This window comes from Oryx dammah, unplaced genomic scaffold (genome assembly GCF_014754425.2).
Source record: "Oryx dammah isolate SB20612 unplaced genomic scaffold, SCBI_Odam_1.1 HiC_scaffold_12, whole genome shotgun sequence".
NCBI lineage: Eukaryota > Metazoa > Chordata > Mammalia > Artiodactyla > Bovidae > Oryx > Oryx dammah.
In genome coordinates, this window is record NW_024070196.1 from 40,028,714 (window position 1) to 40,045,589 (window position 16,876).

Consider the following 16,876-nt stretch of genomic DNA (forward strand, 5'->3'; position numbering starts at 1 on the left):
AATAAAGTCTCAGCTGCCTTTGACTTAGAGGGGTGGGAATGGGGGGTGGGAAGGAGCCTCAAAAGGAGGGAATATATTTATGTGTCGTGCTAAGTTGCTTTAGTCGTGTTTGACTCTTTGCGATTCCATGGACTGTAACCTGCCAGGCTCTTCTGTCCATGAGGTTCTCCAGGCAAGAATACTGGAGTGGGTTTCCACGCCCTACTCCTGGGGATCTTCCCGATCTAGGGATCAAATCTGTGTTTCATGTCTCATGCATTGACAGTCAGGTTTTTTACCACTAGTGCCACCTGGGAAGCCCGGATATACCTATGGCTGATTTACGTTGTTGAACAGCAGAAACTAATACAACATTTGAAAACAATTATACACTAATTTTAAAAAATAAAAGAAAATCTCAACTGCTTTATAAAAAGGGTGAATCTTACGATTAGAGAATGGATCAAATTATCTGCTGTCCCATTTTGAGGCTAATCACCTGGGCACCTTGACTAAAGGTGGACCTGGAATTTGAGTTTGGAGACAGGTGAAGGAGAGATGTCTGTGTGTTCTTCACCATAGAATGAGAACTTGAGCTCTTGGGCCAATGTAGGTGGTGGGCAGAGGTCAGGGAGAGAGGATGGGGAGGGAGAGGTGGAGAGAGGAGCTGGCATAGTGACCAGGATTCCACATGGCCTGGAACAGCCAGTGGAGAAGCCAAGGGTCCCCTTCCCCTAGAATAATCCTTACTTTTTTTGAGAACACTGAATATTAAAAAAAAAAAAATATTCGTTATTAGAGAAGATTTAAGAAATAAGGTGTGTGTGTGTGGGGGGGTGCATGCTCAGTTGTGTCTGACTCTTTGCACGCATGCTCAGTCACTTCAGTTGTGCCCGACTCTGTGCGAACCCATGGAGTGTAGCCCGCAGACTCCTCTGTCCATGGGATTCTCCAGGCAAGAATACTGGATTGGGTTGCCATGTCCTCCTCCGGAGAAGGCAATGGCACCCCACTCCAGTACTCTTGCCTGGAAAATCCCATGGATGGAGGAGCCTGGAAGGCTGCAGTCCATGGGGTCGCTGAGGGTCAGACATGACTGAGTGACTTCACTTTCACTTTTCACTTTCATGCACTGGAGAAGGCAATGGCAACCCACTCCAGTGTTCTTGCCTGGAGAATCCCAGGGACGGGGGAGCCTGGTGGGCTGCTGTCTATGGGGTCGCACAGAGTCAGACACAATTGAAGCGACTCAGCAGAGCAGCAGCAGCAGCCCTCCTCCAGGGGCTCTTCCCAACCCAGGGATGGAACCCATATCTCCTTTCTCTCTTGCATTGCAGGTGGATTTGTTTCCCACTGAGCCACCTGTGAAGCCCAGAAAAATATTGCCTTCTTTGGTTCTAGTTAATTCAGGTAATAATGAAATAATTATAAAATAAATTTATTTAGCAGAAAATAAAATCTCCAAATTATTATAAAATACAATGATTTTTGTAGGAAAATGTCAATTTCTAACACAAATAGCCAGAGATCCCACATTATGCTGTTCTTTTAAATTTTTCATTCAACATCTATCTTGGCTGTGATAGAGAATAAAACCTAAATTTTAAATGCTCACAACTTGCCCTCATTTTTTTCCAAAGAAGGAAAGAGCTTTTGGTTTCAGTGATGCCACCGTGTTGTTCTGATCAGTATGATGGGTAGAGGTGCAGATTTGAAGATGATGAGAGCGTGTTGGGCCACAGTGGGTAAAACAGGGAATAAGCTGCTGTCGTTGTGCAGACAATGAAGGCAGAGAACATCCAGGGGGTGGGAGAGGTGAGCTAAGATGAGAATTACGTCACTATGGATTGGTTCTCCCTGTGTATGTGACATGTGCTATCAGTAAAAGTGCTTTTGAAGCAAAATCCTGGAATCAGTACAGGTTGAGTGTAATGTTCTATTCATTCAAGTTATTTCCACATCGTTTCTCATCCATAAATTCTTGGTGCATAATCAGAAGTGTATGCAAAGCAGATGGTACCAGCCAACAGAAGGAGATGCACAAATATGGGGCATGGATTTTTCAGACTCCTGGGATGGGGATAACCTTGCTCTAGTGGAAACTGTTTTTGTTTGGATTTACCAGTTCTGTGACTATGGGCTGGTCTATATTTCTCTATTGCTTAATCAGTAAAATATAGAAATAGCTAATGCATCTAAAGACCAGTGGGCTAGGGCTTCCCTGGAGGTGCAGTGGTTAAGACTCCACCTTTCAATGCAGGGAGCATGGGTATAAACTCTAGTCCAGGAAGATTCCACATGTCGTGGAGCAACTAAACCCACAAGCCACAACTACTGAACCTGAGTGTTGCAACTACTGAAACCTCCCTGCCTAGAGTCCGCGCTCTGCTACAAGAGAAGCCACCACAATGAGAAGCTTGCACACCACAGCAAAGAGTAGCCCCTGTTTGCTGCAACTAGAGAAAGCTTGCACAGCAAAGAAGACCCAGCACAGCCAACAGATAAATAAATAAATCTTAAAAGAAAAACCCAGTGGGCTAGATCAGGGGATCTGTTCAGGTCTCCTTTAATTCTCAGATATTGAGCTTTAGAAGGTATTAACACTGAATCGTGTTTTACTAGCATAGGATGTTTGAGGACACAAACTTGGATTGAAATCTCTTTTGCAACACTTACTAAGGAGTGGTGCCTGGCTTGCAATTTAATATTTCTCATTTTCTGTTTCTTATTTTGTAACATGAGAAAATCTCTTAAGGTTGTTACAGGGATAAAGACCATGTTCATAAGCATTTAGCATAGTTTGTGGTCCATGGAAAGCTCTTAATAACTGGCAGTGTATATAACACCATGTATATAACCACCACATCCATAACCACAATCATATAGAACTTGACATTAAAATGGTATAAATGGGTACAGTTTGTTTGTTGGGAGATTTTTGATTATTGTTTCAATTTCCTTACTAGTAATTTTTCAGTAAAGTCTATGGATGTGAGAGTTGGACTGTGAAGAAAGCTGAGCGCCGAAGAATTGATGTTTTTGAACTGTGGTGTTGGAGAAGACTCTTGAGAGTCCCTTGGACTCCAAGGAGGTCCTACCAGTCCATCCTAAAGGAGATCAGTCCTGGGTGTTCATTGGAAGGACTGATGCTGAAGCTGAAACTCCAATACTTTGGCCACCTCATGTGACGAGTTGACTCATTGGAAAAGACCCTGATGCTGGGAGGGATTGGAGGCAGCAGGAGAAGGGGACGACGGAGGATGAGATAGCTGGATGGCATCACCGGCTATACAGACACGAGTTTGAGTGAACTCCAGGAGTTGGTGATGGACAGGGAGGCCTGGTGTGCTGTGATGCATGGGGTCGCAAAGAGTTGGACACGACTGAGCGACTGAACTGAACTGAACTGAATGCAGATCTTATTCACTGATGGATGAATGCATAGAGACGATGGGATATAGGTCCATAATGGATACTGTTGTTGTTTAGGTGCTAAGTTGTGTCCAATTTTTTTGTGACCCCGTGTGTGTAGCCTGCCAGGCTCCTCTGTCCATGGGATTTCCCAGGCAAGAATACTGGAGAGGGTTGCCATTCGCTTCTCCATGGGATCATCCAGACCCGGGGATCAAACCTGCATCTTCTGCATTGGCAGGTGGATTCTTTATTGTTGAGCCACCAGGGAAGCCCCCCATAATAGACACTATTAAGCCATAAAAAAACAATGCAGTCCTGCCATGGGTGACAGCATGGATGGATTTGGAGGGCATTATGCATGGAACAACAGACTGGTTCCAGATAGGAAAAGGAGTACGTCAAGGCTGTATATTGTCACCCTGCTTATTTAACTTATATGCAGAGTACATCATGAGAAATGCTGGGCTGGAAGAAGCACAAGCTGGAATCAAGATTGCTGGAAGAAATATCAATAACCTCAGATATGCAGATGACAGAACCCTTATAGCAGAAAGTGAAGAAGAAATAAAAAGCCTCTTGATGAAATTGAAAGAGGAGAGTGAAAAAGTTGGCTTAAAGCTCAACATTCAGAAAATGAATATCATGGCATCTGGTCCCATCACTTCATGGGAAATAGATGGGGAAACAGTGGAAACAGTGTCAGACTTTACTTTTTTGGGCTCCAAAATCCCTGCAGATGGTGATTGCAGCCATGAAATTAAAAGACGCTTCCTCCTTGGAAGAAAAGTTATGACCAACCTAGATAGCATATTGAAAAGCAGAGATGTTACTTTGCCAACAAAGGTCCGTCTAGTCAAGGCTATGGTTTTTCCAGTGGTCATGTATGGATGTGAGAGTTGGACTGTGAAGAAGGCTGAGCACCGAAGAATTGATGCTTTTGAACTGTGATGTTGAAGAAGACTCTTGAGAGTCTCTTGGACTGCAAGGAGATCCAGCCAGTCCATTCTAAAGGAGATCAGTCCTGGGTGTTCTTTGGAAGGAATGATGCTAAAGCTGTCTTCACTCCAGTACTTTGGCCACCTCATGTGAAGAGTTAACTCATTGGAAAAGACCCTGATGCTGGGAGGGATTGGGGGCAGGAGGAGAAGGGGACGACCGAGGATGAGATGGCTGGATGGCATCACTGACTCGATGGATGTGAGTCTGAGTGAACTCTGGGAGTTGGTGATGGACAGGGAGGCCTGGCGTGCTGTGATTCATGGGGTCGCAAAGAGTTGGACACGACTGAGCGATCGAACTGAAAGAACTGAACGCTAAGTAAATAAGTCAGATGGAGAAAGTCAAACACTGTATGATTTCATCATATTGGGAATTGAAAAAAACAAAACAAACAAATGAAATAAAACAAAAACAAATTCATAGATACAGAGATTAGATTAGTGGTTGCCAGAAGGGAAGAGGGTGGCAGGGTGACTGAAATGGAGTGGGAGAAGTGGGTCAACGGTAATGGATGGGTCAATCTAGACTTGTAGTTGTGGTAACTAGACTTGGAGTTGTGACCACTCTGTAGTGTACACAGATGTTGAATTATAATGCTATTCTACCTAAAAATTATATAATAAAAATGCTTTTTCTAAGGACAAAAATTAAGCCTAAATAGAACACACAACTCCAGCCATTTAGTTTAACAAGTCTGCCTAATGTGTGAAATTAAGCTTGCAAAATGATTTAGTTCCCAGATGTAATCATTTGTTTCTTTTCATACAGATGATGGCACTGCATTTGCACAGATTTGTTAATTTTCTTTCTGTTTGAGACATAAAGATGTGATTCCAAATTCCTGATTAAGAACAATACGAAATTGTAGCAACCTTAAAAAAAGTAAGGTGAACTGTTAGAGATTTCTGTAGCCTGCATTTGGAAAGATTTTTCTCCATCTTTTGGAGGTAGATAAATATTGCCAGTATTCCCTTTTCTTGTGTGCTAATGGTCTGTGTACCAATTGTCAGTTCAGAAAACCTGCTGGCCCCTTCTTTGTGGTTAGAAGAGACAGTTGCTAGAAGATATGCCAGTACCAGGGCCCAAGGCAAAGATCAGGTGGTCTTGTACGTATTCACTTGAAATCTAAAAGTGAGGACCTTTCCAGCTGGGTCAGTCCTTGGCAAAATACTAAAGTGAATCAAGTTCATATTTGGGGCCTTTTATTTGCTATTTCCTTATTTATTCTCTGCCTATCCAAAGTGTTTAGCAAAGTGATTGTTTTTTTTGCTTGATGATATTGTTTAAGTAACAGTAAAGCACTGTGGATAAGGACTTTTTAGGATACAATTCTCCCAGAGGATCATTCTGTAACTTTTAATTTTAGACTCACAAGATGTTACAGAATACTGCAAGAGGTCCCATAGATCCTTGACCTAGCTTTGCCTAATGGAATCATCTTATCTAACCACAGTACATTATTAAAACTGAGAAATTAACATTGCAAGATACAGCTAACTAAACCATAGACAGAGGAAACTTTTAAAGAATAAAAATTTCTCAAGGATAAAAGGAAATCTTTTCTGAATCTTCATGTCATCTCCACCGCCCCCCCCACCAACCCCTACTGTGCACACCTAGGTTTTTGCCCTTGTCTCACAACTTGGTGATCCTAGATACCCTTTTCTTCTCCACTCCAACCTTTTAGAGGAGGGATCATGCGGTAGCCATCCTTTAGTCTTATTGTTTATTAAAGTAACTGGCATTCAATAAACATTTTTGAGTAAAAGGGTGACTAACAATTGCTTAGGTCTATAAGGGGCTTTCTGTTTTCAAAGTCCCCTTATTATACACATTAACTCTACCGAGAACATTCATGGTCTAGGAGAAAGAGTGTAGACAATGAAAGCATTCAAACTTTGGCATTTATTAGGTTGATCCTTGTGACAAGGCAATGAATGTCCTTGGTCTTGCCTTGCTCACGTGCTTAATTACATCTACCTAATCGAGTTGTTGTGAAGATCCAAGGAGGTAATGTATGTAATAAAGAATGAAACACAGGGGCTGTGGGAGGTAGAGAGGACACAAGACTTTATTGCCATTTCACAAACTAAGGCTCAGAGGGTAAGTCCTTGTGGACAGTTATAAAGCTAGTACAGGGGGCTGCTATCAAGAACCTTAAATCTTGCATGACAACGCACTACCTTTCCTAGCCAACAGGAGATAATGTTAATAAACAAACCACCAGCAACAACCACGGGGTTAGTTAGGGAGATTTAAGATGTTGTCCTTATGTGGTTGACTTCTTTTGCTATATGCCCAGAAAATCCTCTCTTTGGTAGGGCTTGGTGATGGGATAAGCCAACAGGTGAGTCATGGGTGTGGGTTGCTGGGTTGAGGGTCCCTGTCAAATTCCCTCCAGCCTGCCCACTGTGTGGAGAGCATGCAGCCAGGAGTCCTGCTTGCCCAATTCTGCTTCTGGAGGGCATGGAGGGAGGAGGGCTGGGCATTTTCAAGTATTCACAGTGCATTATCAACATTATTTTAAAAATCCAAAGATAAATTTAAAAAGTTGGAGGGTCTTGACAATTATTGTCTTCATCACTATTACCTATTTTCTGCTCATGAAAATAATTTTCTATTGACAAAAGAACATAGGACTATTTTTTTTACTAAACATAGAACATTTTTACCACATGACTGGTAACACACTAGCCAAATTGCTTCTCAACTTGCCCTAAATACCTTTTAACATTTCCTTGAATCCCTCATACTAGAATGCCTATTTGGAAGTATTCCTCTGGTTTATTTTACCTGCTCATTTCATTGAAATGAGAGAGGAGATGGCAAAATATATTATGGACTTATGAGGTTGTTGCTTGCAAGTATCCACAACACTTGGGTTATGCTAAAACCACTCAGTTTTTGGTGGTGGTGTGCAATTTGACTTTTCACTCTCTAGTTAAAAAATGGCAATGATAGCAGTAAGATCAGAGATAGAGAAAGCTAGGAATTATCATGTTTCTCCAGGATTTGGAATCATTTTCTTGGCTTCACACTGTCTTCCATCTTTGACTGTCAAAGTGAGGTGTACTAAGAGGTCAGAAAGACTGGAGATAAAGGGAAAAAAAAATCACTTGCGTGCAGAGTATGCCATCAGGATTGGGAAAGTTACAACTGAAATATGCTTTGAGGCGTTCCTCAGTACAGTGTCTTAGGGTCAATAAATTTCTGCAAACTTTTAAGGGACAGAGCAATGTAAACAGGCTTGTGAATCTTAAATTTGTCATAACAATAATTCCCAGCACCATAAGGTATGAAAGGGACCTAGAAAGTTTTCTTTCTCAATTTGCTTTGACTTTTCTCATCATATATAACCCAAGAAGCAAAAACATTTTATTTCTGTTTGATTAATATAGTTTAAATAAAGTTTAATGCAGAACAACTCTTTTCTTTCATTAAAAAATAGATTTGTTTTGAAAATAATGTATACAGAGAGGAAGCAAAAAAACTGTCAGGATAACAAATGTAAACTGTCCATCTGGGCTCCTCATGTGTCTACGAATTTCACTTTCTCCTTTCCCTTGTTTTTCTTCTTGGGAATAGTGAGAAACCTTGCTAAATAAAAAAGGAGTTTTCTGAAGGGATCTCTCTGTGAGGAGGCAAGCCTATGATACAAATCACAAAAGGCTAAGGTAAAAAAGCATTGCAAACACACAGGAACCAGAAGCAAAAATACAGACCATCCCAGGATGTGTCCTTGGGCACATTCCTTGAACACAATCTCTTTAAGGACCACTCCTCTTGAAATATACCATGACTTATGAAACAAATGTTAATGTCAACTATACCAACTGACTGTTATGAAGCATAGATTTACATGGAATGTTAGTATTCCAGCTTTTAATGTAAATACCAGAAATGTATTCTGAAGAATCCTTCTGAAGTGAGATGACAGTTTTATCAGAAAAAAGCATTTGTACCTAAAAAGCATACATGTCAGTAATCAACATTTGTCCTTTTGATTATTTCATAAAATCCTAAGGTAGACAAAATTAAATGCTGAGTATACTTACAATATTTTCCAAAAACCAAGATGTAGAGGAAGACAGGACCAGATGTCATTTCCTTCTCAGAGAAACTGATTAATGAAAGTGAATACAGTTTGGTCCTGGTTTCTGAGTCGCTTCTGCTCACGGTGGTTGTATGCTATTTCTGTCTGCAATCTTAGCAGTTACACAGCAACCTCCCCACTCGCCTCTCCCTCTCTCTTCCCGGTCCTTCTTTTTTCTTTCTTCCTTTCCCTTTCACAATGTCTCCTCCCCACCCACCTTCTGTAAAAGTCTTAATATTTTTCTTCACACACCCACAGATGAAGTTTCAGAGAACACGCAGGCTGTTCTTGTCGACTTTAAACATCGAGCCTCCATCCCTGACAACGGTCTATAAATGAGGATGTGTACGGACACTGACAAATGACTGAACTGATCAAAGTTACACAGAGAGACAGAAATCGAGTTGGAGATGCATCAGGCACCAAAACTGTTTTCCCCCGTGTGATTTGGTACTAGGAAAAGTACAGGACTATGCAGCACAAAATGCCTTTGCGGAATGAACTATAAGACAGGAGTTAAACTATAACTCAAGTAATCTTTTGTGAGCTGTCTGAGTTTAGGCATTTGAAGGATAGGATATTGTTCACAGAACAGTCTAGAGGAATGCCACACAAATCTTACATTTTCTTGGACTCATTAGTTTTACTATGGTGGAGACCATGCTGTGTCATTGGTGGTAGATTAAAACCTCCCTGGTTTTGAGTCACAGCCAGCCTTTTGTGAGTTGTGGAGCCACTGATTCTTGGCTGAGCCTTGCATCCCTGGAGGAAGACATCTCTCTAGCCAGGTAGCTGTGATGACCAGCAGAGAACTCTGGCATGGGTCCCACTACATTGTAGGTGTTTGATAAATGGCAGCTGTTCGCAGGATGATGTTCTATTATTTTTAGCAGTGGGATTAAAAACTCATGTAAATGTAAAGAACATTTACATGTAACGCATTTTCTTTTTATCTTAATTTTTATTGAAGTTAAATTGATTTACAATATCATGTTAGTTTCAGGTGGGCAGTACAGCCATTCAGTTATACATACATACATGTTCTCAGTCATGTCTGACTCTTAGCGGCACCATGGACTGTAGCCCACCAGGCTCCTCTGTCCATGGGATTTTCTAGGCAAGAGTACTGGAGTGGGTTGCCATTTCCTTCTCCAGGGGATCTTCCCAACCCAGAGATAGAACCCAGGTCTCCCTGGGCATTGTAGGTGGATTCTCTACAGGGAAGCCCTACATACATACATATATATGCATTCTTTTTCAGATTCTTTCCCTTCATACCTTATTGCAAAATATTCAGTATAGTTCTCTGTGCTATACAGTAGATCCTTGCTGTTTACTATTTCTGCTTTATTGACTATGCCAAAGCCTTTGACTGTGTGGATCACAATAAACTGTGGAAAATTCTTCAAGAGATGGGAATACCAGAGCACCTAACCTGCCTCTTGAGAAATCTGTATGCAGGTCAGGAAGCAACAGTTAGAACTGGACATGGAACAACAGACTGGTTCCAAATAGGAAAAAGAGTACGTCAAGGCTGTATATTGTCACCCTGCTTATTTAACTTCTATGCAGAGTACATCATGAGAAACGCTGGACTGGAAGAAACACAAGCTGGAATCAAGACTGCCGGAAGAAATATCAATCACCTCAGATATGCAGATGACACCACCCTTATGGCAGAAAGTGAAGAGGAGCTAAAAAGCCTCTTGATGAAAGTGAAAGAGGAGAGTGAAAAAGTTGGCTTAAAGCTCAACATTCAGAAAACGAAGATCATGGCATCCGGTCCCATCACATCATGGAAAATAGATGGGGAAACAGTGGAAACAGTGTCAGACTTTATTTTTGGGGGCTCCAAAATCACTGCAGATGGTGACTGCAGCCATGAAATTAAAAGACGCTTACTCCTTGGAAGGAAAGTTATGACCAACCTAGACAGCATATTAAAAAGTGGAGACATTACTTGGCCAACAAAGGTCCGTCTAGTCAAGGCTATGGTTTTTCCAGTAGTAATGTATGGATGTGAGAGTTGGACTATAAAGAAAGCTGAGCACCGAAGAATTGATGCTTTTGAACTGTGGTGTTGGAGAAGACTCTTGAGAGTCCCTTGGACTGCAAGGAGATCCAACCAGTCCATTCTGAAGGAGATCAGCCCTGGGCTTTCTTTGGAAGGAATGATGCTAAAGCTGAAGCTCCAGTACTTTGGCCACCTCATGCGAAGAGTTGACTCATTGGAAAAGACTGTGATGCTGGGAGGGATTGGGGGCAGGAGGAGAAGGGGACGACCGAGGATGAGATGGCTGGATGGCATCACAGACTCAATGGCTGTGAGTCTGAGTGAACTCCGGGAGATGGTGATGGACAGGGAGGCCTGGTGTACTGCGATTCATGGGGTCGCAAAGAGTCGGACACGACTGAATGACTGAACCTAACTGAACTGTATATGATAATCCCAAATTCCTAATTCATCCCTCTCTCATGTTTCCTCTTTGATAACTGTAAGTTTGCTTTCTATGTCTGTGGGTCTATTTCTGTTTTTTGAATAAGTTCATTTGTATTATTTTTTATATGTTCCACATATAAAATGAATATTGTGTGATATTTGTCTTTCTCTATCTGACTCACTTCCCCTACTATGATCATCTCTAGGTCCATTCATGAGATGGAGTGCTACAATGGCATTAAAAATGCATTATCTTTAAATCAGGGTGTATCATTCTTATTTTGCAACTTGATCATTTATTGCCGGAAGAAATGGGTAGCACTTTGACATGATAAACTTGTTTGTGCAGTTAATGTCTCTTAAACATTCATCATGTAGAATCTATTTAAATTACATGACTCTATATTTTTGGGGGCTCCAAAATCACTGCAGATGGTGAGTGCACCCATGAAATTAAAAGACGCTTACTCCTTGCAAGGAAAGTTATGACCAACCTAGATAGCATATTCAAAGGCGGAGACATTACTTTGCCAACAAAGGTTCATCTAGTCAAGGCTATGGTTTTTCCAGTGGTCATGTATGGATGTGAGAGTTGGACTGTGAAGAAAGCTGAGCACTGAAAAATTGATGCTTGTGAACTGTGGTGTTGGAGAAGACTCTTGGGAGTTCCTTGGACTGCAAGGAGATCCAACCAGTCCATTCTAAAGGAGATCAGTCCTGGGTGTTCTTTGGAAGGAATGATGCTAAAGCTGAAACTCCAGTACTTTGGTCACCTCATGCAAAGAGCTGACTCATTGGAAAAGACTATGATGCTGGGAGGGATTGGGGGCAGGAGCAGAAGGGGATGACCGAGGATGAGATGGCAGGATGGCATCACTGACTCGATGGATGTGAGTTTGAGTGAATTCTGGGAGTTGGTGATGGACAGGGAGGTCTGGCGTGCTGCAATTCATGGGGTCGAAAAGAGCTGGACACGACTGAGTGACTGAACTGAACTGAACTATATCATGGACTCTGACATAAGAAGTCTAATTCTAAATGGTGGCTAAATGATCATATTTACACCATTTTTTTCCCCTGGTAGAGGTAATTAATATCATGAAAGGAGAAACAAGATATATGAATGCTCACAATTCCTTATCATTTAGCAGACTTACTTAGTGAAATGTCATTCTTTTGGCAGAAATGTTTATAGTTAACTGGATTCGAGTGCTCATTTCATGATCAATTAATGTTCCTTTAATGTTTTTTGTTCGTAATAATACTTGATTTAAGAAGTTAATAATTTTAAAAATTACTTTAGAGGTAGTGTTTCCTGGGAGGAGGCTGTGGGACATGTCAAGGGCAGACCCATCAGAAGCTTCTCAACAGAAGTGCTGAGGAACTTGCTTTGGAAACTGTCTGTATAAAGTGAGCTGTTAATACAGAGGTTTGCAAAGCAATCCTGATGTTATTTTGTCAGCTTTGAATGTTTTGCCTGAGCTGATGACACAGACAGACACAATGGCCAGCAGCCAGGAAACACTCTTTCCTTAAAAAAAAAAAAAAAAAATCTACTTGGATGCACTGGGTCTTAGTTGTGGCATGTGGGATCTAGTTCCCTGACCAGAGGTTGAACCCAGGCCCCCAGCACTGGGAGCTGGAAGTCTTAGACACTGGACCACCAAGGAAGTACCAATATTCTTTTTTTCCCCCAATATTCTTTAATAATATATACAGGGAGTGTATTTTGGGGCTTCCCAGGTGGCACTAGTGGTAAAGAACCCACCTGCCAATGCAGGAGACACGAGAGACATGGGTTCAATCCCTGGATCAGAAAGATCCCCTGGAGGAGGGAATGACAATCCCCTCCAGTATTCTTACCTGGAGAATCCCATGGACAGAAGAACCTGGTGGGCTACAGTCCATAGGGCTGCAGTCAGATACAACTGAAGCGACTTAGCACGTCGTGTATTTTTAATCTCAAATTACCACTACAAAACTTTGAAATAGTTTCTCATTTCTCTAAGACTTTATAAATAGATTTTGCTAAAATAACTATTTATTCAGAGGAACAATTTTAGACATTTGATTTTTCAGGAAATGAAAAATCTTTCTTATTTCTGGCAAAGACAGTAAATCTGGAATATTAGTTTTACATAAGCACTGGAAAAAATGCAAGTGTATCTGAGTACTCCTATCACACATTATAGCAGGCACTATTTTTATTTAGGGTCAGGGGCTTCTTTACTGCGAAGGGCTGTTTTTTGCTTCATAGTCTGTTAATCTGCATCCCTGGCCTCTACCCACTAGATGTCGATAACACTCCCTGGTTGTGACAATTAAAAATGTCCCCAGACATTGGCAAATGCCTCCTGGGGGCAATGTGCTTCTAGCTGAGAAGTGCATTGTAGCAAAAGATTTCCCTGAACCGTGTTCAAGTATTGATTTTATTTTATTTTATTTTATTTTTTTTTTAAATTTATTTATTTATTTATTTTTAATTTTTACTTTACAATTCTGTATTGGTTTTGGCATAGATTGACATAAACAGACAATTGAAAGAGAATTCTTCCTACCTAAATTTACTTATTTATCTTTTAAGATTATTTTTTATTTGGACCATTTTTAAAGTCTTTATTGAATTTGTTACAACACTGTCTCTGTTTTATGTTTTGTTTTTTTGGCCACAAGGGATGTGGGATCTTAGCTCCCCAATCAGAGATCAAACTTGTACCTCCTGCATTGGATAACGAAGTCTCAACCACTGGACTACCAGGAAAGTCTCCCTGAATTTAAATCAAAGTATTTTCTCATTTTCTTGTTTGGCAATTTTTAAAAAATGATTTTATTAAAAAAAATTTTTTTCTTGGAGTACAGTTGATTTACAGTATTGTGTTCTTGTTTTGCAGTATTTGAAGACTAGAGAGTTTTAAAAACAAACAGATGTTGGTGAGGGGAGGGAGAAATCAGGAGCTTGGGATGAACACACACTACTATACATAAAATAGATAGCCAACAAAGACCTACGGTACAGCACAGACAAATATACTGAATATTCTGTAGTAATCTTTATGTGAAATGAATCTGAAAAAGAATGGATATATGTATAACTGAATCACTTTGCTGTGCCCCTGAAACTAACATAACATTGTATCAATTATAATATGAAATAAAATTAACATAACATTGTATCAATTATAATATGAAATAAAAGTTAAATTAAGAAAATAGAGGACATATGGGACAAACAAACAGAAAACCCAAATGGATGTTGTACATGCTTGACTTTCCCTTTCGTCCATGTTGTTTGATGATCACCTGCACCATTGGCCCCAGGATCTGTGACGTCACTGCCTCCGCTTGGCTGGACGCATCCGGGTTTCTACCCCACATCTGTGCTGACACAGGCTTGTAGAGGTCAGTACCTCTTATTCAAACCTTATTGCAGCTCTCTGAATAGTAACACAATTTTCAGTTTGAAGATTACTTCTCAGAACGTGGTGAGCCAAACCAGATGAGCATTATTAACCTGTCTGTACTATGCAGATTCAAGTTTCTAACCTGGTGGTTTTCCCATCCCACTACTACTGAAATATACAACAATGTTCTTCAGCAGCATATTTAAAAATTAGATAATGATATTTAAGGGCTTTGGTCCATGCTTCTGAACCTATTTGCCACCACCATTTTCAGCAGCAGAAACAGTCATTTTTATGAAATGTCTGTTTTTGAATGTAGACCTGGGAAAGTCCCAATGAAAGAGGTTGATAAAATCTCGATCAGGGCTTCACAATGTAGACATTCAGAAAACAGTAAGCCAACTCATACATTAACAATAGGTGAGATCCAAGAGCTAAAGGCATGCTGTCATGTAGCTCATCCTATTTATCCATTTCTAATTGACAGCTGTCAGTCAAGCAACACTCTTGAGATACTTGCTAAGCCATAGCAAAAGACAATTTTGGCTGTCTTGATTTAGCATTAATTAAACAATTCTGGAGTGCAATGATTTCTGGGGAATGATATCAAGCAAAATGTACACCTGGGACAGAGCAACTAATAAGTACAGGCATTTCAGAAGACATTTTATACAAAATCTGAATAATTTCATCCCAGGTGGAAGGGATCCAAAGCTATTATGTATATCATTTTAGCAGAGAATCAACAATGAAACAGTAAACCAACTCTTGTATGGATTCATGTGTAGTCTTTGAGGCATATAATATGGAAATAACAGAATTAAGTGATCCTCGGCAGAACTGACAGTGTGAAGATGGGGTCAGAGTTAGCAAGCTCAACACCATCTATCAATCCATCTATCTGTCTGTTATATACCATGCATCTAACCAATTTATCTGTCTAATCTATAATATAGCCTATCTATCTATCTATCATTTATCACATATCTAGCTAATCTATTATCTACCTAATGTATTGCTTATCTAATCTGTATCTATTATGGGCTTCCCAGGTGGCTCAGTGGTAAAGGACTTACCTGCCAATGCAGGAAATGCGGTTTGATCCTTGGGTTGGGAAGATCCCCTGGAGAAGGAAATGGCAACTCATCCCAGTATTCGTGTCTGGGAAATCCTATTGGCAGAGGAGCCTGGTGAACTATAGTCCATGGGGTTGCAAAGAGTCTGACATGATTTAGGAGATAAACAACAACAATCATCTATTATACATCTGTTTAATCTACATAACTAATCAATCTATCATCTATTATCTACCATGTGTCTATCTAATCTATTATTTATCTAATAATTAATGTATTATTATCTAATCTATCTGTAATCTATTACTTATCATCTGTCTAGTCTATCTAATTAGTCTATTATCTAACCTATTATCTATGTAAAACATCTATCTAACTATTGTCTATCATTTATCAAGCTAATCTTTTCTCTACCTAATCTGCATGTGTGCATGCTCAGTCACAGAAAACTCTTTGTGACCCCCATGGACTGTGGCCCACCAGGCTCCTCTGTCCACGGAATTTTCCAGGCAAGAATACTGAGTGGGTTGCCATTGCCTACTTCAGGGGATCTTCCTGACCCAGGGATCAAACCTGCATCTCTTGTGTCTCCTACATTGGCAGGCAGATTCTTTACCACTGTACCACCTGGGAAACCCCATCTAATCTATGTATCTATCATCTATTATGCATTATGTATCTGTCTAATCTATTATATAATTTATTATCTAATCCATCTATCTATCATCTTACACAGTACATATCAATTGATGGCATTTGTTAAGTACAATCTAGATCTAGAATTTAGTAATATTAGCCTTGCCTTACTTACTTACTATTGTAAGTGAACACACTCAAGTTTCAGACTCTTCTACTCAAATTAAGTCTACCCGCTTCAAGACGGACTAGGTGGTTCAACTATGGAAGATTTTTTAGAGAAGAATTTTGGCATAGTGAATGTGGAGACAGAGAAGATCATGAACTGACAGATATCACATAACAGAAACAACATTTCATGTCAAAAGCAAGTGAGTACAGGGATAAGCATGTGCAAACAGCAGCAATGGATGGGTTATGTCAGAAAATAACAAGAAATGATAGCAGAGATTCATGGGGTAATGTTTTGTTGGAGAGGGTCAGACACTAGGTTGATTAATTTAGACCACAAAGTAGGATTTATATTACATGTTGATATTCATTTCTGAGCAATGAATTGATATAAATCAAAAGGCTGCTAACAAGCAAGACCAGTCTTATGACCATGGGCTTCAAAGATGAGCAAAAGCAGAGGTTGTAGCTGGGAAGATGAGGTTGTTTTGTCACAGAGGTAAGTTAGATATGTGGTCTAATGCGACTACAAAGGCCCGCAAACAAGTCACTGCCAGACAGAGGACCATTTTACTCATGGGTAATCATAAATGCACTCTGACTTTAATGAGACTTTTTTAAAAGATTTTTTTTTTTTTGATGTGGACCGTTTTAAAAGTCTTTATTG

The 16,876-nt window shown here is 40.2% G+C and overlaps 1 protein-coding gene across 1 annotated transcript in view; it reads right to left on the reverse strand.

The window, feature by feature from the left end:
- Nucleotides 1–8,636, reverse strand: part of RXFP1 (relaxin family peptide receptor 1) — a 121,568-nt gene extending 112,932 nt beyond the window's left edge. The window contains exon 1 of the mRNA XM_040251659.1: nucleotides 8,448–8,636. Coding sequence (XP_040107593.1) covers nucleotides 8,448–8,496 — 49 coding nt within the window. The 5' untranslated portion in view covers nucleotides 8,497–8,636. The remainder of the gene's footprint in view (nucleotides 1–8,447) is intronic.
- Between the last annotated feature and the right edge of the window lie 8,240 nt (nucleotides 8,637–16,876).